This window comes from Hyperolius riggenbachi, chromosome 10, assembly GCF_040937935.1.
Source record: "Hyperolius riggenbachi isolate aHypRig1 chromosome 10, aHypRig1.pri, whole genome shotgun sequence".
Taxonomy (NCBI): Eukaryota; Metazoa; Chordata; class Amphibia; order Anura; family Hyperoliidae; genus Hyperolius; species Hyperolius riggenbachi.
This window is the reverse complement of record NC_090655.1, coordinates 83,761,163-83,787,709: the sequence shown is the minus strand read 5'-3', so window position 1 is coordinate 83,787,709 and position 26,547 is coordinate 83,761,163. Positions and strand designations below refer to the sequence as shown.

Here is a 26,547-nt window from a genome sequence, read left to right as displayed (position 1 = left end):
GGCTGTCCTGGGCCTCCAATACTTTCAGCCATGTATACAAATCAGGTACTTTGAAGCTTATTTTTACTTGCCCCCCCCCCCCCCCCGATAACTCCTTTACTCACCTGGGGCTTTCTCCAGCCCCTTGCAGCCACGCTGTCACCTCTGTTCCCCACCGCTGTCCCGCTCGATATTCAGGCCGACCGCAGGGTCGGCCTTACTGAGGCTGCGTGACGTGCCGCTGTCAATCATGTCCACGTGGGTCACGACGAACTGCGCAGGCGCAGTAGTTCTGCGTCTACGCAGTTCGCCGCCCACGTGGCCATGATTGACAGTGGCGCTTCGCGCAGCCACAGTAAGGCCGACCCTGCGGTCGGCCTGAATATCGAGCGGCGAGAGCGGACAGCAGCGGGGAGCGGAAGTGACAGCATAGGACAGTCGGCTGCAAGGGGCTGGACAAAGCCCCAGGTGAGTAAAGCTTATTTTTACTTTTTTCCCTGATAACTCCTTTGAATATGCAGTTTGTGAAACGTTAGTCAAAGGATAACTATCAAAGTTACTAAAATTCTAAATGTCACATATATTTACAATAATTACTAGCAGATAGCAATAGAGGCTTTTTTTTCATCTTTTCATTTTTTATGTTTAGAAAATGACAGTTACAGAGAACAATTTTCACTGAGGGCATTACTATGGAGGACTGTGTCCAGCACATCCAGCATACAAAAACAGTCCTCACTGGCCATAATCCTGTGACTGAAATCTCTTCAGAATGATAAAAAGCAGAAATCTAGCATCAAATAGTGTGTAAATAACTCATCAGCTGCTCCTGTGTCTCTGTCTGCCTGACACAGTGTGAAGTAAACAGAGATTACAGATAGGAAGAGCCCATTCTGAATGGTGGGTGTAAGCATGCCAGTACAGGAATAAAGTGCAGGTCCTTCTCTTTAGATCCTTTCTCTGTAGCTGAAAAATCTCTCAGCTGTTCTCATATGATCTGTGAGAAAGTAGTGAGTGGGCAGGTCAGAAACAAACGGTAAATCATTCCTCTGAATAGTGACAGAGAAGTGGAACCTATCCACATGGTACAGCTCTGGCCCCAATGCTGACTTTGTCACAAAAAGCTGATACACAAGGCATTTTTTTTTACACACGCTGTAATCAGAGACTTCTGAAAAATCTTTCTATTGTTGCTGGCTAAAATCTCTATAGATATGTGTGGTTTACAGAATGACAGTTTGTTTGATAGATGCTCTTTAATACAGGTGTGCGATTCAGACTCTACTGAAGAACCAGCCATGCTGTGTTTGTGTACAGAATGTCAGGAGAAGTGGGGACATATGTAAAATGATAGGCAGACAGTTGATTACTCGGATTTATGCAGGAGAAAAAGGACCAGTAATGCTTTACAATTGCCAGACTGATTTTGGACAATTGGGCTGATTTCACACAAGTTCATTGATACTTTAAATAATTATTAGGAACATTTGTTTTATGGCAGGCTTCATATGTACTGTGACACAGATTTGTTACACAATTACTCTACTCATCTGCTAACAGCTGACCAGGCCATGCCTGATTAGCTAGAGTAGACATATGGGAGCATAAGATGGATTATTTATGATCCTGTTGCTATATTTACATCCCGCACAAGCATATTGTGTCCAACGTCTCCTTCCAGGAAAGATAAATAAGATCTGAACTTACTCATGGAACGCAATATATAAAAAGAAATGAAAGACGCCAACACAGAAGATGATAACCTTTACATTTTTTAAATTTAAACAGCTGAGCCCTTTCATATATTTCTCAATAATCCCTTGTGTTTTACTGTTGGATATGAGGCTAAGTGTAAGAATGTGTAGCACCCCTGGCTGGTTTTATAATTAAAAGATCACTTAAAGAGGAATGAAACTCTTCCACAGGAGAGAAGGAAAACCGAGAACCCCTGTGAGTATTTAGAGATTACAGTCTAATTCTCCTGTATCTGAAGTAATGAGCCACTGTAATTTGAGCGGTCTGATATGTGCTGCAGGTGTGCCATTCAGACAGCCTATATGTAAACAAAGGAGATTAACTCTTTCTGTGCTCCCAGCAAAGCCAAGCAGTAACTACAATGCAGTACCTCAGAAGAAGCTATATAAGCTATAACAAAGAAATGTTTTTTTCTGTAAAGATAATTATGCTGTTGCTTGACTTTTAGAGCAGAGATAAGTCCTGGGTTTAGATCAGCTTTAAAGAGGCACTGTAGTGGCATATAGTAGAATGCAGTAAATTATTCAGTATACACACTTTTACATGAATTATCTTGGTTTCAGCTTTAGAATCAATTCCTATAGCTATATTTTGCTGTATTGCCTTGCCCTTCCAGTGATGCTTAGCCTAGGCCAGGGGTCTCAAACTCAACTCAATTTACCCGGGGGCCGCAGGAGGCAAAGTCAGGATGAGGCTGGGCCGCATAAGGGAGTTCACGTGTCCCCGCCGCAAAACGAGGGCTGCAGAGCCCCCAAATCGCCCCGGGGGGGCAATCCGCCGGCATTTCCTGGAAGGGGCAGAGCTTTCAGCTCTGCCCCTCCTGACGTCAATCACGGCGGATCGCCGCCTCTGCCCGCCCCTCTCACTCTTCCTTCACAGAGAGGGGCGGGGGAGAGGCGGCGATCCATTCGGCGATTGACGTCAGGAGGGGCAGAGCTACAGCTGGAAGCTCTGCCCCTCAGCGCAGTCGTGGATGTTTGCGCGGGGGATTTGGGGGCCTGCAGCCCTTGTTTAGCGGCGGATTACTTGGGAGCACTGAAGCGAACTATAAGGTAAAAAGGGCAAATATAGTTTGCTTCCGTGTCTCTTTTGCTTTTGCCGGCAGGCAGGGCCGGTTTAAGCAACAATGGGGCCCCAGAGCAAAATAAACCTGCCCTCTCCCCCCCCCCCCCCCCCCCCAACAGATACCCTGGAACAAAAATCGTCATTAAGGGATCTTTTTTTGCAGCTGGTATAGTCAGGGTGTGAAGCCCCAATCAGGAAATGTATTGCTCTTTCTTCTGATACATGTAAAATTACACTACCGTTAGGCTTGCTACTAAAAGTGACATTTACCACATTTAAAAGTATACTATTTTCCTTCGAAACTTTAAAATCGATTTTCTCAAAAACTATAAGGTCTTTTTGAAAAATTGTTTTTTCCTCTTATTCCTAATGATCTCCTTAAATATATCCTGCAAATTTAGGGTTTCTAGCATTTAAGGTGGATTTGCTATTAACCATTAAAGTCGGCGGGTTTTTAAATGTGTATTTTTTTCCTTTGCAACTTTAAAATCGATTTTCTCAAAAACTATAAGGCCGATTTGAAATTTTTTTTTTCCTCTTGTAGCCACTGGGGGCCCCCTACAAGCTCTGGGTCCCTGGGGCCACAAAATATTGTATCGAGGGCCGCAAATGGCCCGCGAGTTTGAGACCCCTGGCCTAGGCTGATTAGATGTGTGGAATGCTCACCTCTACGGCATTCTGGGAGATCAGGTATATTTTGTACTGGCTTAAAAACTCTAAACATTTTGTAGAGATCACCTGACAGGGCTAAAGAGGTTGCCACCTGTGATGTATTTCAGAATGTAAATCAGGGTGGGGAAAGATTTACAAAGGGCAAACACTGACTAAATTTACCTGTAAAGAAATAGGTCATTTTATTAATTATGTTATTCCCACTACATTTCCTCTTTAATAATAATCATCACAGTTTAAGTAAATAAAAACAACCTCTAGATGTGAAGGACAGCATGCATGCTAGCATTATGTGGAGTAACAAAGGAATGCAAAGCCTAGCTTACATTTTGAATGCATTGATAACATGAACAGAAGTACAGTGAACCTGCAGCTACCAAATCTATTCACACAGCACTCTGTTCTCTGCCACTGTAATGAATTACTTACCTGTTGATTAAGAAACCCCACCATGACTTCATCTGTCAGACAGGCTGGCTGTGCAACCAAGCGACAGCATACGCTGCCATATAAAGGAAGCCAAAAGGAGCATTCCTCTGCAAAAAGACAAGATGAAGCATTTACATTTCCTATTAAATTTATGGTAAGCAACACAAATATGCATAGACTGGGCTAAAAATCATAACAGTCCCAAGAATAAACACCAACATGTGGTGGGACATTGCATCTACCGAGAGCGCCTTTTCACATCCTTTGCCCACATACAGGAGTTAATCGCCTGCCTCCCTCAAGGGTTTCTCTATACAGTTTTTGATTTTAGATAATACCGAATTGTTCCTGAGCGCCAAACTGATTTAACATAACACAAAAAAGACAATACACAGTTTTTATATGCTTATTTATTGTAGGAAAGGAGGCATCTTGCTCAACCACCAGCTAGTTTCAATAATTTAAAATGAATCTAATCAAATGTAGCAAGCAGCGAACTTACTTCCTTGCGTCCCACCACTGCCGTGTCACTTCCTGTAATGCCGCCCTGTTCATTGGGCAGCATTAAAGGAAATGACGCGGCAGGATGCAAGGAAGTTCCCCGCCACTTACTACATTTGATTAGATTTTAAATGATTGAAAATTATTGAAAGTAGCTGGAGAGGGAGCGGGTACAGGGGACCCCAGTGAGGGAGGGGGCGTTCCCCTCCTCCCCACCCGAATACTGTCACCTTTACTCTTGTTGCCATCACCCTCCAGCATGGCCGCTACGTCTCTCCCCACAGGCTGGGACACAGAAAACCGATCAGTTTCTGTGTTCAAAACTACCTGTGTAAAGGGGGATCAGTTTTCCAATTGCCTGCCACCACCCCTGCAGGTATCAGGATCCAGATCCGTTGCGGGAAAATGTAGCAAATCTGGACCTTTCGTTCAGGTTTTAAAAACGGATCCCCGCAAACGCATATGGATCCTGTTGTTGTTTGAGTAAAGACGGCTGCAATTTTTAACATTGCTATCCATGGCTCCGGTTTTCATCAGGTTTTAAAAATGGAACCACGGATACGTTACCGGACCTAGTATGAACTAGCAATTAAAAAAAGAGCTGACCTGAGCTGACTCAGGACTTACCTGAGCTGAAAGGTTTTATACAAATGCAGGCTCCAGGCATGTATGGGCATTACTCCTTACGCTCACCACTTCCCCATTCCCCTAATCTCCCTCCGTTTCTGTTTAAAAGCTGCCGTTACATTTCAGAAATCTGACAGATTGTGCAATTAGGCACAAGTGCTGGCCCAGGTCCTTGATCGCACTTTCATGGCTGGGAGCGATCTGTGCATGTGCACTACGAGTCATTACATAGTGTGCATGTGCAGAGAACTCCTGGCCACAGGAGCACGGTCAAGGGGCCATCGCTTGCATGTATTGCACGACCTGGCAGACTTGCCAAGAACAGACGGAGACGAAGGAGAGCGGGGAAAGCAGTGGGCATGAGTAGTAATGTCCTTATGTGCCTGGAGCCTGCATTTGTATAAAACACTTTACCCCAGTTATTCTTTAAACAACCTTTCCAACAATGAGAAGTTGCCTAAAAGGGTTCATCAGCTGAAAAAGCATATCCACATCAAAAGAAATTCCAGGGGGGAAAAAAAAAAAAAAAAAGAGTAGTACGGCTTGAGATTCCAGAAAAGCACCGTAAGAAAGTAATCTGCCCAAGAGTGGCCTTTCTCTCCCACCCGCCTGGCAATAAGGAGCTACTGGGTGTAGCCTGTCAGAAGACAGACAGGTAAGGTCAATGCATTTATTGCAAAAAGTGCATACATGGAATGCACAATTGCTATTTAACCACTTCCCAAGCAAAGTCCCCCCCCCCCCCTTAAAAACCAGATCGATTTTCACATCAAGCTCCTCCCATTCATTCACCAATAACTATAGTTACTTATCACATTGAAATGATCCATATCTTGTTTCATTTGTCACAAATTAGGCTTTCTTTGGTTGGTACTTTTTGCTAAGAATTATTTTACTTTACATGCATTGCAAAGGGAATAAAAAAATAAAAATCGTTTCTCAGTTTTTAGCCATTATAGTTTTAAAATAAAATGCGATTTCATACATAAAACCCACATGTTTTATTTGCCCATTGTCCCAGTTATTATGGTTAAATTGTGCCCCTAGTACAATGTATGGCAAGAATATTTTACCTGGAAATAAAGGCGTATTTTTAATTCTAGAATAATTACGAGCATTTATTTGCAAAAGTAACAGCAATATACCCTCATGACATACAAATTACAAAGTCCATAAGGTACCTATGTAGGTTTTTTTTTGGTTTTTTTTAAATCGTGTCTTTATTTTGTTAACTATAGTGTAGGGGTGTAAGGGGTTAAAATGTAATGCTTTTTACGTTTGGGATTTGTGAATGAGAGGCTACGTCTCGCTGCTGAAGCTTCTCCTTCATTGCAGGCTACTGTGTTTGGGTTGGAGAATAAGCTGTTCTCATTCCCTGATGACAGAACAGTGAGATAACGGCAGAACGGCGGGTCTGCGATGCGGCCATTGGGGATGGCGAGGTAAACCGGCACGTGTGTGTATATACGGCCTCCTGTTGTTAAGTGAAGTTTTCAGGGGTGTATATATACACTTACCAGAACGGTACTAGTTCATGTTAGTTTTCAATCCTATGCAATAAAAATAGGAGGCAGCTGACCTGGAGTGTACCCTCACTGTATAACTGCAGTCACAGTACTGCAATTGAAGAAACTATTCTGCACAAATAGAGTTTAACAAGAGTACCATATTAAAGTAAACCTGAAGTGAGAGGGATATGGAGGCTGCCATATTTTTTTTTCCTTTTAAGCAATAGCAGTTTCCTGGCGGTCCTGCTGATCTTTGGCTGCAGCAGCGTCTGAATCACACACCTGAAACAAGCTTACAGCAAAGCCAGTCAGACTTCAATCAGGAATATCTGCATGCTTGTTCAGGGTCTATGGCTAAACATATTAGAGGCAGAGGATCAGCAGTACAGCCAGGCAATTTATTTCCTTTTAAACAATGCAAACATGGCAGCCTCCTTATCCCTCTAAGTTCAGAGGTAATTTAAATATACTGTGGTTTTAGGAAACAATTAAGTTGGGCAAGTTACATTTACAATAAACAAAGTACATCCAAGCATTGTGTTCTAGCAGTTCTGGAAGTAACCTTACTTACCATGCCCAGTCACAGTAAGGGTGTGGGTCCTGCAGTTGTCCTCCACACTTTCCAAGGTGAATGTAATGTGAGCGAGCAGGTTGTATTTTGCTCCCCTGAGAGGTGAGAGGCAGATTAGCAGGGTAGAGTTTGCAGCACACTGTAAAAGCATTATAGATGAAGCTCTCAGCTACTGCATAACATTGCTCTTTCTAACAGAAATGAAAGCTGACAAATAATCAGTTTCTATGGAAAACAGATCTATTTCTTCCGCTCAACCTTTTGTCTGTTTTGTTTTCATTTTTCTTTTGTATAAAAAGCATTCCATCCACTGATACAAAAATAAGCTTGTTGCCAGCTATTTACAGCAACGCCTACACAACAGGCACTGGTTTAAGATGAGAATAATGGGACAACGTTTACCAGATTCAGCCAGTGTGGGCAAAAACTCACACTTACAGGACACACACAGATGCCAGCTATATGCTTTCAGGAATGAATGACAGGACTGAGTCTTTCCTACAAGTTACAGTTCCCATTTTGATTAGTGGCAGTAGAAGGATTTGGTAACACCCATCCACCTCACACACAAATATGCATGCACAGAGGTCAGTCAAATCAAACATTCATGCCTTCTCACCCTTAAAACAGGGGTGCCAATCTCAATCATGTAAGGGGCCAAAATCTAGAAACCGTCCAAGTCACGGGCTGTCACGATCTGTTCCTGCTGGTGACATTTGTGAACTTTCGCATGGACTTCCTCTGTTCACCAGCAAATGTCCCCTCTCTCAGACAGAACATTTTGCAATCCTCCTGAAGTTCCCTCTGTCCACCAGCAGAGGTCCCTGTATTCAAGAACTGTGTCTCTGCAGCCTTGGAAGAGGTCACATGACCATCCTGCAGAGTATTAAAGTCCAGCTCCAACAGAGCTCCTTTGCTAGTTCATTGATGTGGATAGCCCTAGATCCTGTGTTCTGGTCACTACTTTGTTACTTGGTCCTTGATTTGTATTATTGATTCTCTATTCTTGTTAACTGTACCTGTTTGTATGTTTTCCTGATTACGGTTTGCTTGACATCCCTGTGTATGATATTGGCTTGCCCGACTATTCTATGGTTTATCGATTCTATTTGCTTGACTTCCTGGTATCTGATCTTGGCTTGTATGATGTTCCAATTGCCTGCTGCATTATGTACTATGCCTGAATGTATATTATTGTGTATATATATTAGTTAGTTCGCTTAGTTAGACAGGGTCCGGGGTTCACTGTGTGCAAACTGTATATACCAGTGATGGCAAACCTTGGCACTCCAGCTGTGACAAAACTACAAATCCCATCATGCCTCGGCCTCCCCGAATTATGCTTAGAGCTGTCAGAGTATTGCAATGCCTCATGGGACTTGTAGTTCCACCACTGCTGGAGTGCCAAGGTTAGGCATCACTGGTATATACTGTATAATTGGTTTGTTGTATGTCTGAACGCAAGACATTCGGCTGCAATAGCATTGCCAGTTGTTTGCATTTGTATTGTTATTTTGTACAATCGCTTGAAATGTATGCATGTTCGTGCTCATTTGCATTTTCACCTGTACATATCATGCACTTTTGTAAATAAACCTTTACTTTATTTCACCTTTATCCCGTGGTTTGGTGTTCAGTATTTCCACAACAGTGACATTCTGCATTCAGTGCAAATCTGCGTGCACTGCACCTTACACGGGCCAAATTGCCTATTAAGATTTAAAATTTATTGAACAGTCTCAAATAAAGTAGCAAATTGTGACCCTGGGGAGCGTTGATCCCCACTCCTCTCCCTTCTGCAGTGTGGTAGATTAACATTTAGCTGCTCCAGTGCTGCTTTGGGTATCCTCTAATCTTTTGACGGGCATATGCTCTTTGCTACATGCTTTTGGCTGATGTATGTCACATGATGAAGCTCCCGGAAAGAATGGAAGAGACTGAGCACTGGAGCAGCTAAATATCACACTGCTTCACTGCACTATGTGGAGAGATGGTGTTGAGGGGGAAGGTGTGTGGATGGGTTCTACCAGCCACATGGGGGAATTTATGAGTGTGTGTATTCTAAGGAGTGCACTTCATGCTAATTTCACAGGGAGGTCCCATGGGGTGTTGCTGCATCCAGGCCCAAAACTGACAAGGTTTCAACCAGAAACACAGTCATCCTCTAGGTGGGAAGGCAGTGTTCTTGTTCTACTTTTTACAATAATGCACATTTGAAGTTTGAGGGCCATCAACAATGGCAAGGAGAGCTGCATTCTGCCCATGGGCCTTGTGTTTGATGCATGTGCTTTAACCACTTAAGGACCATGGCTTTCTGCAGTAATCGGTGCTGCGTGGGCTCTCCAGCCCACAGCACCGATCAGGATTGAGCCTTGGCGATCAGACTTCCCCCCCCCCCTTTTTTCCCACTAGGGGGATGTCCTGCTGGGGGGGGGGGGGGGGTCTGATCGTCGCCGGCTGTTTGTGATCTGCTGGGGGGAGGGGCTCTTTAAAGCCCCCCTCCGCAGCGTTTTCGGCGCTCCCTCCTTCCCCTTACCTCCCTCTCCCTCCATGGGCTGCGCAGGACGGATTTCCATCCTGAGCATTGAAGGATAGACTTCGGCCTATCATATGCCGCCGATCCCCGGCCAATCAGAGGCCGGGGATCGCCGATCTACGTCAGCAGCGTCGTGTGATGTAAACAGCGAGGATTTCTTCCCCGCCTGTTTACAGTTCGCTGGCGAGCCGCGATCGGCGGCTCTCCGGCTGTTCACGGAGACAGCCTCCGTGAATTGGCATGGAAAGGCCGCTTGATCGAGCGGCCGTTTCCATGCTATACCACTAACGACCCACCGACGCCTATCGGCGTTAGGTGGTCGTTAAGTGGTTAAAAGACCCACAATCATAAAAAAATTGGAAAAAATTCTATATGCTTTATTCTTAAAGAGTAACTGTCAGGCTGCAAAAGCCAATTTAAACCTCTATTCTCCTGTGTTAAACAGTTTAGAAGGAAGCCAAAAAGGCAATACTGAAGTTAAAAATCTCTCTTACTTTGATCTTTGCTGAACAGCAAGGCTCGTTATTCCCAAGCTCCCAAGGAGGCCGGCAGGATGCATAACAGATACTGCAAAGCATTCTGGGGCTGCTTCTTCTCCCCACTGCACTCCCTTGGTCCTCCCCTTCATTTCCCTATCCAGCCCTAAAGCTGCTTTCACAGTGAGAAGTTACAGGCTCATGTTACAGCAGCTTGTATCTTGCAGCCAAGCTCACAACACTGAAAAATCAATGTGCTGTTCACAGGGCACATTTTCCGTTAGAGTATACTGCTGGAGTCCCCTATTGTTCCTAGCCACATGGCTAATTAATATTCACTGCACAGTAGTGTTGTCCAGATCATGAACCATTAGGATCTTTGATCCTGATCTTTGTGAGTTGAATCATCAGGAAGCAGGGTAAGGGAGGAGATTACATCACAATTGGCTTCATACAAGACAGACAAACATGGAACCTGCCATGAGCTGTCATCATTCTCTGCAAATACTATATAAAAATTTTGTGAAATCCGAACTTGGACAGTGAAATGCATATGTAATGTAAGTACAGCCAATATTTAGCTACTGATATATGTATTATTTTGTCTCTGAGACCCTATACCTAACAGCTCCTCTTTAAAGCAAACCCAAGGTGGGGATCTGAGGTAAAATAAACAATGCTTCCGGATCTGGGGGTCTGGGTGGATCAGGTAACCACACAATCCCCGCTGCTCTCTGCCGCTCCTGTGGCCTGCAATCTTCCACTTTCGTGACCCCTGGAAGGCGAGCTGCTCTAGGTCTCACAAACAGAGCAGCATGCAGAGAAGAGACAGGGGAAGCGGCTGGGGAGAACAGCTGGGGAAGCCTGCAAGTACACCCCTAGTGGGCGTTTAAGAAGCAAATATATCTCACCTCCCTTACTCTCCGGAATAGCGAAATTTCGGAAGTGGAGAATTTTGGGCGAGTGATAGCGCGGCAGTGTGGGGGCAGAAAGAGGCGCGGGGGTGAGGGGGGGCACAGATGCATGTCCTGCAGCAGGAAACATGCCTCTATGTCCAATCTGAACCGCACTGCCTCGGGTACACTTTAACAAAAAGCACTCTATGGAAAAGGATGCCAGCTAGCCACCTGACTTGCTGGCATGTCCAGATGACTTGCTGATTGGTGTGAGTACAGTCCCAGGGACCCTTTCAATTTGTAGAAACCTCAAGGCTGGTGAAAGGGTCTAGTATAGACTGCTTTTGCATGCAAACCATTTTGGAAGCGAATATCCTCCATTTAGTGCAACCCTACAACTTGTATTCAACATCACTAAAATTCCATCTTAAGTGTTGTGAATGCGGAGGGTTAAGAATTTTTTTTATTTAAAGAGGAACTGTAACGACAAATCGGCCCCTGGGGGGGTACTCACCTCGGGTGGGGGAAGCCTCAGGATCCTAATGAGGCTTCCCACGCCGTCCTGCGTCCCTCGGGGGTCTCGCTGTAGCCCTCCGTACAGCCGTGACGCAATATTTACCTTCCTGGCTCCTGCGCAGGCGCTCTGATGGCTGTCGGCGCCGAAGTAGGCGGAAATACCCGATCGCCGTCGGGTCTGCTCTACTGCGCAGGCGCAAGTTTCCGGCGCCTGCGCAGTAGAGCGGACCCGACGGAGATCGGGTATTTCCGTCTATTTCCGTGCCGAAAGTCGCCACAGCGCCCCCGCTGGAGCCAGCAAAGGTAAATATTGAAGCTACAGTCGGCTCTGTCGCCGGCTGTTCGGAGGGCTGCAGTGAGACCCCCGTGGGACAGAGGACGGCGTGGGAAGCCTCATTAGGATCTGGAGGCTTCCCCCACCCGAGGTGAGTACCCCCCAGGGGAATTTTTTGTTGTTACAGAGTCTCTTTAAGTTGGCCACTCCCCTTAGAACCTTCTTTCCCATTTATAGCCTGAGCCCTTGAAAGGATACCCTTTTTTATGAATGGTAGTGTAACCTAGGACTTTGATAAAAATAGGATAGGATTACGATTATTCCAGTGCGTATAATATTAAAAATGTATTCATGGGGTGCGCATGCGCGGAGCCGCCATGAGCAGACGCTAGTTGGCTGTGCTCCGTCTCCGGATTCTTGATATCGCCTTGCATTAGCCTCATACCCTCTAAAAGCCGGCACCTTGTCTTCTGCCTAGGCCTGTGAGATGTCCAGGAGGGCAAAGAAGGATACTCCGTCCCGGCCCGAGGCACCCAAGAAGCAAAACAAGCAACAAACTCACGGATCACTTCGGGCCTGCTGCCACGAGGTCCAAGATGGCCGCCACTACCTCAACTGCACCTACATCCCAGCCTCCTTCCCCGGAGCCCGGCTTGCCTACCTCCATACCTGAATCACCGCAATCCGCGGCGGAGGTCCCTCTTACGAGCCAACAAACCCAGCAGCTCTACAGGGATATCAGCAGGCTCTTTAAGCGGGAACTGGCGGCGGCTGTGACGGACCTCTCCCACCAGATCAAAGAGGTGGGTGAACGGGTGGCCACGCTTGAAAAGCAGGCCAACTCCCTAGTTGACACTGTTGCAGCCGACAAACTAAAGATAGACGACCAAGACGAAAAGATCCAGACCATGGAACTGAAACTAGAGGACCTCGAGAACAGGTCCCGAAGAGCGAACATTCGCATACGGGGGGGCCCGGAGACTATTACCAACTTAAAAGAGACTGCTCTTAACCTCTTCGCTGCTCTCCTTCCGCAGCTTGACCCTCAAGATTTCAGAATTGTCCGTATACATCGGGCTCTGCAACGCCCTCGCAACACTGATCTCCCTCGGGACATTATCTTAAAGATGCAACATGAGGAGATGCGAGACACTACCCTAAGCTGCCGCTAGGCCTCTGAATGAGCTCCCAGGCCTCCCCAACTCAGTTCGCCTTTACGCTACCCTCTCTCCTCTCACGCTGGCAAGGAGAAGAGATATGCGACCAGCAACCCAAGCCTTGATTGCGTCAAGGGATGGGTTAAACATGACATTTTAGTGCTGCATTTAGCTAGAAATCCTCCTCCGTGCTTGCTTGTTTAGTTACAAATGTATCTATCTACAATGTAACAAACAAACACTGCTCTGAGAGAACAAAGAGGGCTTCCCCGGCAGTCTTTTCAAAGGTCTATTTGTATTCCAAACAAAGATACATTTGTAACTAAAAGATAAGAACGGATGCGGATTCCTAGTTAAATCCAACACTAAAATGTCATGTTTAACCCATTCAGTGAATTTCTGCTTAAAAAAAAATCTGGCATAATAGTTTGTAAGCTGTAAGCAATCTTTTAAAGCAAAGTTGTAATGCTGGGTGTTAAACCGCTTTAAATACAAATAGGGCTTCCCCTTTTCCCTGTGTTTTCAATACAACAATCGGAACTTTGCTTGTAAGTCATTCGCTGAAGCGCGTTTAGCTCTGGAGCAATCTGGCATACAACTACCCCCTCATGCTGCGGAACAGCTTCCTCATCGCTCTCCAAGACCGACCAAAGTCTGGACCGAAGTCACCCACCGCAGACAACGCCAAGCCTCTGAGAATTCTTCTTCCCCCCATTCGCCGGCATACTCATCTCAGAAAATCTGATTATGATCTATAGGTATCGTATCGATGGCCAATTGTTCCAATTTCTCGTTTTTTAGTTTTATTATCCTCCATGTTGGAAACATTGTTATTGACCTCTATGAGTGTATGCCTGTATTCATCACGGAGTCTCCCTGGCTCAGTTCTCTAGCCTTTCATTTTTTCCTCCGCTACCCACTCCAACGACTGCCTTACATGCCCTTGGCCTGAGGCTTCTCTCCTACAAGTACATTGTCACTTTGGACTGCATCACTCCTGTTATTTGAATTGGCTGTCTCGATCCTACCGTTCAGTTAATACTTCACTCTATAACACTAGATTGTTTCAATGATTTTTCCCACTAGAGCAAGTTAACCTGCTACTATTGTCTACATTGCCGTTTTTCGTTAGCCTCCCTCTGCATCATTGAGGCCTACAAAGTTTCGAATTAACCTTTTACTTTTCAGGTACTCCGGAGATCGTTATGTTGACCCCCAAATAGATTCACGCATGTTGGTCCCTTTATTATGGTCCCCTACATCTGTGAATCGCCTGGAGAGGAATATTTTCCTCTCTTTGTTCTTTTTTATATGGTATTTTTGTTTTATAGTTCACCTTGTTTAAGGTACCTGGCTGCATTTCATTACCTATGCACTGTATGGGCTTATTTGACAGTTTATTTCTTGAAGCTAGACCTACCACTACTATCATGGCTATCAGCATGCAACACTTAATTAATCCCCATGTGTAGAATTATCTCCCACAATGTTCGGAGTTTTAATTCCCCCCCTAAAAGACGAAAGGCCATGCAAAACTTTTTGTCTCATAAGCCTGATGTAATTGCCTTGCAAGAGACCCATTTTACCCAAGCTTCCTTCCCAAAATTTATTCACGCACAATATAGGCGGGTCTATCTAGCCTCTTCCCCCTCCGGGAAGACCCTCAGAGTGCTTTACTTCTTCATAACGCATTCCCCCTGGAGGTGGAACAGGCTATTTCTGACAAACTAGGCCGCTTCCTTATTTTGCTAGGTACGCTCCATTCAAAACGTGTATGTATAGTCTCCTCTTACTCTCACCCGAGGGATCCCATAACAACTTTTACAGCTTGCACAAACCACCTCACGACATTAAATTATGATCACTTCTACTGGTGTGGGGATTTTAATGTTGTCCTTGTCCCTAATCTCGACGACTTTACTTCACGAGATTACAGGCTGTCTCACACAAAACTAAAAAAACTCTCCATAAAAATGTTGGAATTCTTATCTTTAGTTGACGTGTGGAGGGAATTTCATGGGCAAGCTAGGGGATACACCTATTACTCCCCCCAGCACCGCTCGCACTCACGTATAGACTTTATTTTCACTAACGCCAACAGCATTCTTAATTTAATATATGCTCGCCATATACAGTGCTCATGGTCGGACCATGACATGGTCCTAGCTACTTTTAACTCACAGTCTCCAAAATGCCTTAACCGCTCTTGGCGACTAAATGAATCCCTTCTAACCAATCCCACGGTAGTCGCTGACTTATCTCAACATCTTACAGAATTCTTCTAAATTAACAACACCCCAGGTATAGCTAAATCCTCCTTATGGCTATCCCACAAGGCTTATATCAGAGGACAAATTATCAGGCTGGCCTCGCGTATCAAGAGGGAGCACTCTGAATCTCTACGCAACTTACAATACAAATTAAATAAACTTTTAGCTGAACACCAGATCTCCCCCTCCTTATACCTTTACAAATTAATCAAAGATACCAAAGTACAAATCGACATCCTCCTCTCTCACCAGGCTGAGAAGGCATTCCGGTGGACTCAATCCCAGTGTCACAAACTACTTAATAAGCCTGATCGTTGGCTAGTCGCCAAACTCAGGGAGAACCAACAATTAAATATAGTGTCAGGAAGATCAGGCTCTCTAATGGCAGAGAAACCTGCAATCCAGACGAAATCCACGATCGCTCTCTCCAATAGGACACCTCACTATACTCCCAACCGTCTTCCTCGTCTGCCCAAGACCCTCAATTCTTCTTTTCTAATTTACCAATTCCTTGCCTTTCACCCTTATCAGCGAGCTCACTTAACCTCCCCATCTCCTCTGATGAAGTCGAAGAGGTTATAAAACATCTTAAGAGCCATAAAGCTCCGGGCCCAGACGGCTTTGCTGCTTCTTATTACAAAAAGTTCTCAGATATCCTAATCCCTCACCTAACCGCATTATTTAATTCTATACTTTAGAGGGGCTCCGGTACCCCCTGAATTCTTAGCTTCCACAATAGTAGTCATCCCAAAACCAGGTCGTGACCCTCTAAATCCCCCCAACTATCGCCCCATTTCCCTCCTAAATTCTGATTATAAAATTTTTACCTCAGTCTTTGTTTCTCGCCTTAACAAAATGCTTCCCTTACTTATCCACAAAGACCAGGTGGGATTTATCCCCCAACGCGAGGCCTCCGATAATATTCGGAAACTCCTGAATATTATCCACCACGCCCACCGCCTTAAACATCCCCTGGCAGTGCACCTTCTCGATATTGAAAAGGCCTTCAACACCCTATCTTGGCCCTTTATGCTTCAGACGTTACAGAGATTTGGTATCACTGGCTCTTTTCTCCAGGCAATCAAATCACTGTACTCCCTCCCTACTGTTTCCCTCAAACTCCCCTCCACACGTCAATCCACAATTAAAATAGAAAGGGGTACACGGCAAGGCTGCCCCTTATCTCCAGCGTTATTTGCGCTTTGCATGGAACCTCTCGCAATTAAAGTTAGACAGGCATCAGACATCCAGGGTTACCAAATAGGTAAACGTTCCTACAAAATATCGCTATTTGCAGGTGACCTGGCTCTAACTTTAACCAGTCCCACTACATCTATACCCTTAAGGTGGGTACACACGTCAGATAAAAGTCTTTGGAAAATGAAAGATCACAGACCAATTTTACCCCCTTCCATGTAGTATGAGAGCCATACTCTACACAGTCTATTCTATGGAGCTGAACTCCCCATCAGATAAAAATCTTTGCAAGATGCTGCACACACAGATGCTGTACACATGCAACAGATCAGTATCTGCAAAAGATCAGTTCCTGCAAACGATCCATTCCTGCAAAATGCATTCAAAGCCTATGATATCTGCAGATCTCATACACACCTTGTTTAATGGACCATCATCTGCAGATCAGACAATTATCTGCAGATCTGAAGATCCAACCTGGTGGATCTGATCTGCAGATAATTGTACGTTAAACAAGGTGTGTATGAGATCTGCAGATATCATAGACTTTGAATGCATTTTGCAGGAACGGATCTTTTGCAGGAACTGATCTTTTGCAGATACTGATCTGTTGCATGTGTACAGCATCTTGCAAAGATTTTTATCTGATGGGGAGTTCAGCTCCATAGAATAGACTGTGTCGGTATGGCTCTCATACTACATGGAAGGGGGTAAAATTGGTCTGTGATCTTTCATTTTCCAAAGACTTTTATCTGACGTGTGTCCACCTTTAGTACTAAATCTTCTGTCAGATTTTAAAGACCTATCCGGCCTATCTCTGAATATCACGAAATCAGAACTTCTCCCCTGCAATATTCCTAGCCCCAACGTCACTGCCCTTGCCTCCCACTTTGGATTCTGTATCCAACATAAATATGTAAAATATTTAACCTTCTTGGCGGTTCAATTTTTCCTCCAAGGAGGCTGCATTTTACTTTTTTTTTATTTTTATTTTTTTTTGTTTCATGTAGCTACCTGAGTGGTAGCTACATAAATCACCACTAGAGGGCGCATGTGTCCCTCTAGTCCGATCGCCGCCGGCCACAAAAGTAAACAGGAGATCGCGTATAGAACGCGATCTCCTGTTTGGCTTCTCCTGTCGCCATGGCAACGATCGGAATGACGTCATGGACGCCCGCCGACGTCAGACCCATCCGATCCAGCCCTTTGCGCTGCCCGGGACTAATTGGTCCGGGCTGCGCAGGCCAACTTCCGGCGGTGGCGATCGAGCTGGACGCGCAGCTAGCAAATTGCTGGCTGCGCGTACAGCAATTTACAGGACATGAATCGCCCCACCAGGGGCTGAGATATCCTCCGCGGCGGCTTACCCCGAGCTCAGCTCGGGGTTACCGCTAAGAAGGTTAAGTGTGAAACTTACTAAAAATCCCTCTGATACGTTTCATCTTAACTACACCCCTCTCATATCTATCCTCCTAAATCTACTTGCTACCTGGTCTAAGCTCCCAATCTCTCTTAGCAGAAGGATTTATGCTGTTCGCATGACCCTGTTTCCTAAAATTCTCTATTATTTTAGGGTCCTCCCTATTTTAGTCCCCAAGGACTCCCTGGCTCCTATCCAAAGAGAAGTTTCCAAATTTATATGGGCCCACAAGCCTTCCCGAATATCCTCTAAGAGGATGCAACTTCCTAAATATGCAGGTGGTCCTGCTGTCCCCAATTTCTACAACTACTATATAGCTGCTCAACTAGCCCATATCCCGCCTTCTCAGGCTGGACCTAGCGCACCCCTTTGGGTTAACATTGAGTCATCGTTCTTGAAACCCTTTACAGTTGAGTCCTTAGTTTGGTCCTCATTAGCACACCCTTTTCACCTTCTGTCCACCTCCCCCTATACCCTTCATACCTTAAAGATCTGGAAAAGATATCGCTACGTTTTAAACCTACAAGCTTTCCCCTCACTATCCACTCGACTATTTGGTAACCCTGACTTCCCCCCAGGTCTAAATCTTGATTTGGCGTGGCTAATCACCTCCCAACATACTAATTTAGCTAAATTACAAAGGCTGGGGAGTACGATTCCCCCTTCCACATTAGCTGAAACGCTTTCTTGTAGGCCCCATCAATTTTTTCATCTCCAGCAGGTTTACCATTTCTATTCATCCCTAGGTCCACTAACCTCTGATACCTCATATACTTTTTTTTTGAAAACTTCTGCAAAGTTTCGCCCTTAGAGGGCGGCATCATCTCCTATCTATATGCTCAATGGGCCACTCGAGCCCAAGCTGCCATGGACACCATCCTGGAAAAATGGAAAGCTGATCTCAACTTCCACCTTACACCTAAAAGGTGGGCACATTGCTTTGAAACCCTTATGAAAGGAAGTCTGTATTACTCTATATTAGAGACCAATGTTAAAATCCTTGATAGAGCTTACCTAACCCCGGAGCGGGTCTCTGGCATCTTTCCTCAATCTTCTGACTTATGCTACAGAGGTTGTGGTATTAAGGGAACTCTAGCTCATATGTGGTGGACCTGCCCCCTGGTTGCCAGACTTTGGTCACAAGTTGCTGGACTGATAGCATCTGTTCTCCAAATCTCATTCTCTACCACCCCATCTGTTTTCCTGATGGGTGACAAACCCAATAATTTGAAACGCCCAGCCCACAGACTAGTCCAGCATAACCTAAATTCCGCTAAAACATATCTAGCTTCACGTTGGAAGGACCCCTTCCTATCTTTAGATCACGTGATTAGTAAAGTTCATAGAGTTAGGATTCTGGAGAGAATGAAAGCTATCTCGGAGGACCGAATGCTCCAGTTTACCAACACATGGTCACCCTGGATTGATTACGCTGATAACAATGGTCTTTGTTACTCTATTTTCTTTACCTAAATTAGTGGCATTACACACGTCGCATCTAGCATGCCCTGTATTGTCAAAGTCCTAGCTTCGTATTGTTGCTCCCATCGGCACCTTGTTTCTATATTACTATGTTGTTACTGTTTTTTGTTTTTGCATGTTCATGTATTTGGCTATTACTCTTTCCCCCTGCGTGGGGTATTCAGATTTATTCTCCCCTGTTATTGCTAACAATAAAAAAACTTTTTGAAACTAGAAATGTATTCATGACTATTACTGTAAACAAGCAACATAGGAGGAGGCGTCCCAATTGTGATGCAATATGTAGTGGGTGGTGGAAAGTAATAGGAACAGTCTTACTTTGTGATAAGAGGTCGTCTTTTTATTGGGGTCTAACAAAGATTTTAACGCATTTCATAGGACTTGCCCGCTTCATCGGGTCAATACAAGACAGTGTCTGAGCCATGTATGGGCTGGTGCACACCAGAGCGGTTCTGGAGAGTTTTTTAAAACGCTTGCAGGGGGAAAACCGCTTGGCTAATAAAAGTGAATGGGATGGTGCACACTAGAGCAGTTCGTTTTTTCCGCAAATGCAAACTCAGGGGCTGTAGCATTTTGTAGGCGTTTCTGCCTCAATGTTAAAGTATAGGAAAGTGGAAAACCGCACTGAAAAACCCTAGATCAGAGTGGTTTTCCAGGCGTTTTTGTTACAGAAGCTGTTCAGTAACCGCTTTACTGTAACAATATTTGTAATCTGCTACACAAAAACGCTCCAAAAAACGGTAGGCATGTTTAGAAAACATGCCTAGAATCACTCTGAAATCTGCTTCAAAAACCTCTAGCGTTTTGCAGATCTGCTAGAGGTTCATGGTGTGCACTGGGCCTGTGTCTTGTTTCAGAGTGCTCTGAAATGGAGATACATATGGAGATTCATGCAGGATTATGTAAATTCATTCAGTTGGAAAATGGACCAATCAAGTCCCAATAAGGTTTAAATGTGTTTGTCCATTCTCAAGCTGCATATATTTGCATAAAAATTTACATAATCCTGCATGAACTCAAATATTTGCATCCCATTGATCATCCCTACCATACACTCACACTCTAAATATACATGTATATCTGTGTGCACACATAAATATGCACGTATATCTGTATAGACACACACATGTAAATATATACACGTACATCTTATTTTTTATGTGTATAGTAATAGCTTTTCATTCTAAAATAACTCACGGCATGTGGGGGTTTGAATACACAAAAGCTTCTGGCTCCGATTCTTCGGCTTCTGAATTAAATTTCTTCCCTGCAGATTTCCCAATTGAGTTTCGGAGCTTCCGAGCAAGTTTCTTGGGAGTGTTTGTTATAGAAGAATCCTCCATGCAGCAGCTATACAAATCTAGCTTTAGCTGAAAGTCTGGCCTTGCCTCCGTGCTGCAAATACCGATAACATCTGTTACAGATCATCATAAAAACAATATGCACGTTGCACTAAAGGACAGGAACAGCCAAGATGGTTTAATCAATGTATTTTGTTAGGTGCAATTACTAAATGAGAGAGAGCAAAAGCAAAACTACCATGTGAAAGCATTAAACACTTAGCTGCATTAGAATACTACATGAAAAAAAAATGTAGCAATATTTTTTGCAATGCTGCTGGTAATGGTCTGTGAATTTCTCAAATACATAATTTAAGAAAACCTTTTAAAGTGGTACTATGGCAACAAATGTAAAGACACTGCTACATATCCTACTGATAGCAGAATTGCAATAGCCATGTCACCTTATAAAAGGAAGTCTTTAATTACCTTAATTTAGAAGTTGAAAATATGGGTCATATGACTTGCGCTTCCTGTTCCTCAGCTTCAAAGTTCTACCTATGTGGGTAAAGCCTCAGTTTTTGGTGAGCCAGAACATCTCTGCTTTAATACTAGGTACACACCATGCCATTTCCTGTCAGATCGACGCAATAATTTCCAACATGCCCATCTGCTCCAGATCAATAACTAGATCAAATTTCAGATTACTACTGCACAAAATAGAATTTTGATCGGGAGCAGATCAGACATGTTAGAATTTATCGGCTTAAAGTGGATCCGAGATGAAAAACTAACTATAACAAGTAACTTGTCTATATATCTTATCTAAATTTTAGATAGTTTACACAGCAAATCTAGCTGCAAATGGCTTCAATAGAATATGATAATTTCTTCCTGTGATACAATGACAGCAGCCATGTTGTTTGTAAACATTACACAGAGGCAACCTTATCTGCATCTTGAGCACTCAGCCTGGGGAAAAAAAAAAAAAAAAAAACCTAACCCCCCCCCCCCTTTCCGAAATCTCTGGCTAGTAATACCTCCCCCTCCTCCTGCCCAGACTGAGCTCCCATGAGCCCTTGCTACTGTCTGTAAATGCCTTGGCTCTCTGAAAATCTGTGGCCGCGGCTTGTTTAGTTTATAGGGAATTAGAGTATTAAAGCAAAACAAAAAGATATTTGGCTTGAGGAACGCCCTATAAACAATAGGAAAGGAACACAATTATGCAATGAATAAAAGTTCATCTCGGATCCACTTTAACCTGTCGAAATTTTATGTTGTGTACCTAGCATAAAACTTTCTTCATGCTGTACAGATCGGCACTATTGGCAATATGGCAGGAATAGGGTGTAGAAGTGTACTAAAAATGTGTGTAGCATCCTTTCACTGCGGGATGATCACTTGTGTTGCATTTTGATATAGTGAGGAATGGGGAGATTGCTTTCATCACCATGGACACTTAACAAGAATACAGTAAGCCATAATGTACAAACTAAAAGATATAACAGGAGACACTGGCAGCACTTCCAAACAAAGGCTGCACCTGAATTAAAGGGACTTGAGACAAATATAGTAATAGATTTATACATACCTGAGGCTTCCTCCAGCCCCATCCGCATGAATCGCTCCCACGTCGCCGTTCTCCGCGTATATCGCCGGGACCTGCCACTTCTACCGGATGCGGCCAGTTTTCCGCATGCGCAGGGATTTCCTCCGTCTGGCCAGCACCTGCTTTACGCATGCGCCTGAGCAGTACGGAGGGAGCACACTTGTGTCCACTGGCCGAAGTGACGGGACCTGGTACCGGCGATTAGAGGCAGCGGAGGACGGCGGCGTGGGAGAGGTCCATGCGGATGGGGCTGGAGGAAGCCCCAGGTATGTATAAATCTATTATAATTGTCATCTCTGGGTCTCTAACTACCTGCAATAGATGTGCAGAGCTCCACAATATGGACAAAAATTACAAAACTTGCATTCATAACAGGTACAGCAAGGGAGGGCGTTTACTTCAGTATAAATAATATGTGCACATGTTTGTACTGAAGTAAACGCCCTCCTTTGCTGCACCTGTTTTGAATGCAAGTTGTGTAATTTTGTCCATATTGTGGAGCTCTGCACATCTATTGCAGGCAGTTCATTCAGGTGCAGCCTTTGTTTGGAAGCGCTGCCAGAGTCTCTTGCTGTACAAAACTCCTATGGCTAGCTGCATCCATGTGCTTCAATTTGTATTCAAATTTTAGATTAGGGACTAGTACATAATTTGAATCTGCTTTGCATTCAAGGCATATATTTAGCCCCTGTGGGGCTCTGCATGCCTCTGTTGGTCTTCATTTCATTTACAGCCTATGATTGCTGTCATTTGTTTGATGTATGTTTGAACAAACTAGAAGGTATAGATTTTAAGTGGAGATTTGCAGTTTCCTCCTTCAATATACCAATCAGGACTGGGTTTAGAGTCAAAGGAATTATGAAATTTTGCAGACTGGCTGCCCACTCCATCCCTGCTACCACATAATTGATTTATGTGAAACTGAAGGTCTCCTTATAGTCTAGCGGAGAACAGATGACATTTTTTGTCCGTTCTCCATTCATTGCTAAGCGGTGAGTAAACTGCTATACGGTTAATGTGAACCTCCAGATTAAAAAATCTACTCAGCAGCACTGAAAAGGCTTGGTGTTTAACAGTTTCACAGCATCGGAACTTCTTTTCTTACCCAAGCCTCATTTTTAGAATGCTCTTAAAGTCCGTATTCAACAGCATATATACCAAAATCCGATTGGCAAACGGGATCTGGATGAGGGGAAAACATTGACTTCTGCGGCGGCCCTTTTTTTGCAATTTCATGCTGGTTCATACTCTGGCATGTAGTTTATAGGGTTGGAGCATATTAGAGCCAATATTAGGGGGGGGGGGGGGGGGGGGAAGGTGATATAGTATCCCGATTATTGCAGAAAGAGGCCCAGTGGATATTTAGCCTTGATTCCAAATCACCTCATGGCCTCAATGAGGAAATTGATTTTGCAGGCTTCTTGTGATTCTCTGTTAGGCCTGGTGCACACCAGAGGAGTTTTTCTGAGCGTTTTGTTTTTAAATCTGCTGCTAATGTTATCCTATGTGTCTGTGCACACTGGAGCAATGAGGTTTTGTAAAAAAACCCAAAGCATTACATTGGGAAGAGCTTTTAAAAGTTTCAAAAGCTCTTCCCAATGTAATGCTATGGTTTTTTTTTACAAAACCGCATTGCTCCAGTGTGCACAGACACATAGGATAACATTAGCAGCAGATTTAAAAACTCAAAACGCTCAGAAAAACTCCTCTGGTGTGCACCAGGCCTTAATGTACTTTTTGATCTATTGCAGATAAATCCATATACATCTATCTATTGTGTTAAGGGTTTGTTGGACTATTATGTGATGGACTCTTTTGTGGACTTTGGAACTCTTTCACCATGGACCATCAATACTCTATTTACTTGCGCCGCTCTTCTGGAGTTTCCGTCGTTTTGGTGGTATGTGGTGCTCCTATGCCATCTGGATAAACTTTATACTTTGTGACTGCTTCAAGGAATCTTGCCTAAATATACTAAAACGGAAAACCGAGAGCCCAATATAGTGTAGTATGTCAGGAATGATTGATAAAATGATAAGGTGAGAATGATTATACTCACAAACATGGGTTACCGTCCAGGTAACCACTATAAAGGCAGGTGAGGAGATAAAGCCTGTCCTCACTCAGGGCTAAGAAGTCGCTCGCTGTAGAATTGAGAAAAAGGAGATAGCACTCCCATTCACCAGGAGTGGACGCAATGTATTTGTATGTTGTACAGAGGCGCCAGCAGGATAAAAATTCATAAAACTTTTAAAAATTGCTTGGAGGAAGTGGTGGGCTTGCCTCCTAAAAGCAAACAAGACGTCCTGTTTTTATGTAAGTAAACACATTTATTATACGATACCCCAAAAGGAAATGCAACGCGTTTCGCAGGTCAAGCCTGCTTCATCAGGCAAACAAGGGGTTAACTGTTGATGAAAACAAGGACAATAACAATGAACAATAATGGCTAAAAAAATGAAGGCTATACAGTTACTACAGGCTGTGGAAAAATACAGACAGTATTGTTGGTATAAAATATAAAATCACATAAATTATATAAATAGTCTGTGTGCATAATGTGGTATTATAGGAAGCAAAAATGTTCCATAAGGAATGTTGGTGGGTAGTAAGTTGGTGGGTAGTACGGAGAGGATGGGGTAATGGTTATGAAGGTGGTGGGGGGTAATGAATGAGAGAGTAACTGGAGCTATGTTGGAAATGAAAGGGTAAATTATCAGCAATAGTGAAAAGGTGGTGAGGTGACCCTGGTATGAGTACAATAGGCTAGACGTAATATAAGAGAGACCATAGTAGTAGGAGGATGTAGTAAAAGCGGAACTTACCAGGAGATCTGTAGTGACAGGAATAGCGCCTCAGTGCCATGCTGTTGATATCACCAAGGTCTCCTCCACAACACCAAAGACCCAACGCACAAAACTGGATAAAAGAAGATTTACCGTTTCATCCCCACATGCTGGAACAAGCAATAAAACAATCACTAAATACCAGTCCACTCTCAAATTCAATTTCATTCCAAACGGCCCCCCTACCACTTTATCCGAACCGCAAAACACTAAGGAGAATGAAACTCCAGAACCCGTCAGACCACCCTCAGAAATCCCGAACACACCAACTTCCCTTTCACAAATCAGTCTCTGTGACTCCGAACCAGAAACACCCAACTATACATTACATCCTGTGACACAGTCCCAAAATACCAAATCCCCAACCAACAATAAACAAGGTCCTACAGCTCAAACCAACACCAAGACCCATTCGCCCTCCAGCACAGACAACCATCCCCTCCCAGATTCTAACTCGGCCAATCAAACCCTGTCTCCATCTTTTTTAGAGCTTCCCTCAGCCCTATTACAGAATATATTAGCAACCCAACTTCCGAGCCCCAGGTCAGAAAAGGTATTCCTCCAGCCCACCAACAAAGCCAAAACGACAGCTATCAGATATAGAAAAAGAGGAAGTAGAGGGAAAGGGAAAAGGAAAAAGAAACAAATTCTAACCCTACCAGCCCCTTCCCCACCCACCACCAAATGTATCTTCAACTTATCTAACCATATCCTTACCACCCATGAAACCACTTTACTAGAAAAAGGTCTTTCCTTTTGTCCCACTAATCAAATCAATAACTTTGAACTCTTCACTGATTTGAACACCTATATCTGCAAACTAACCCTGAAAAGACACTTCGCCATGAAAAACCTCAAACCCTCTGATAACACAGACACTACCTCCCTCATCATCACAGCTAATGACAATATACCCACCACTTCTGTTTCTCTCCCTGACCTCAATCTAGAAAAATATATCACAACACAGCTGAAAGGAAGATCCCGATTTTACCCAGTAGCCTCCAAGGGCTGCTTCATAGAAACATTTTACTCCCTCATCCTAAAAGATATACAGAATATATCAGACATCCAACCCACGCTCAAATCCAACCTCACACACCAAGAATCCTCCGCCCTCAAAAAACTTCAATCCAATCCCAACCTAGTCATCAAACCGGCAGATAAAGGCGGAGATATAGTGATTCTAAACCGCAAAGATTATTTGGAGGAAGCAGCCAGGCTCCTCGACAACCTAAAACATAAGACCTTAACCACCGACCCTCTCCTTGACCTCAATAATACCCTCAAATCCTTTATTAATACAGCATACATGTCTAACATAGTCACAAAAAATGAAAGGAATTTCATCATCAATACACAACCGACTACCCCCATCTTCTACTACTTACCAAAAATACACAAGAGTTTACAAAAACCACCAGGAAGACCTATTATCTCCGGCATGAATTCCATTACCTGCAATCTATCAAAATATATTG

The 26,547-nt window shown here is 44.0% G+C and overlaps 1 protein-coding gene across 5 annotated transcripts in view; it reads right to left on the bottom strand.

Moving 5' to 3' along the window:
• RTKN2 (rhotekin 2) overlaps window positions 1-26,547 on the bottom strand; it is a 254,071-nt gene that overhangs the window by 120,244 nt on the left and 107,280 nt on the right. For all 5 annotated transcript variants that reach the window (XR_011024318.1, XR_011024319.1, XR_011024320.1 and 2 more), the window contains exons 6-8: window positions 20,529-20,726; window positions 7,108-7,202; window positions 3,901-4,007 (exon numbers count right to left, since the gene is read on the bottom strand). Coding sequence is in view for 2 of the 5 variants with exons in the window: in XM_068255554.1 (XP_068111655.1) it covers window positions 3,901-4,007; window positions 7,108-7,202; window positions 20,529-20,726 (400 nt within the window). In the remaining 3 variants the exon portion in view is untranslated. The remainder of the gene's footprint in view (window positions 1-3,900; window positions 4,008-7,107; window positions 7,203-20,528; window positions 20,727-26,547) is intronic.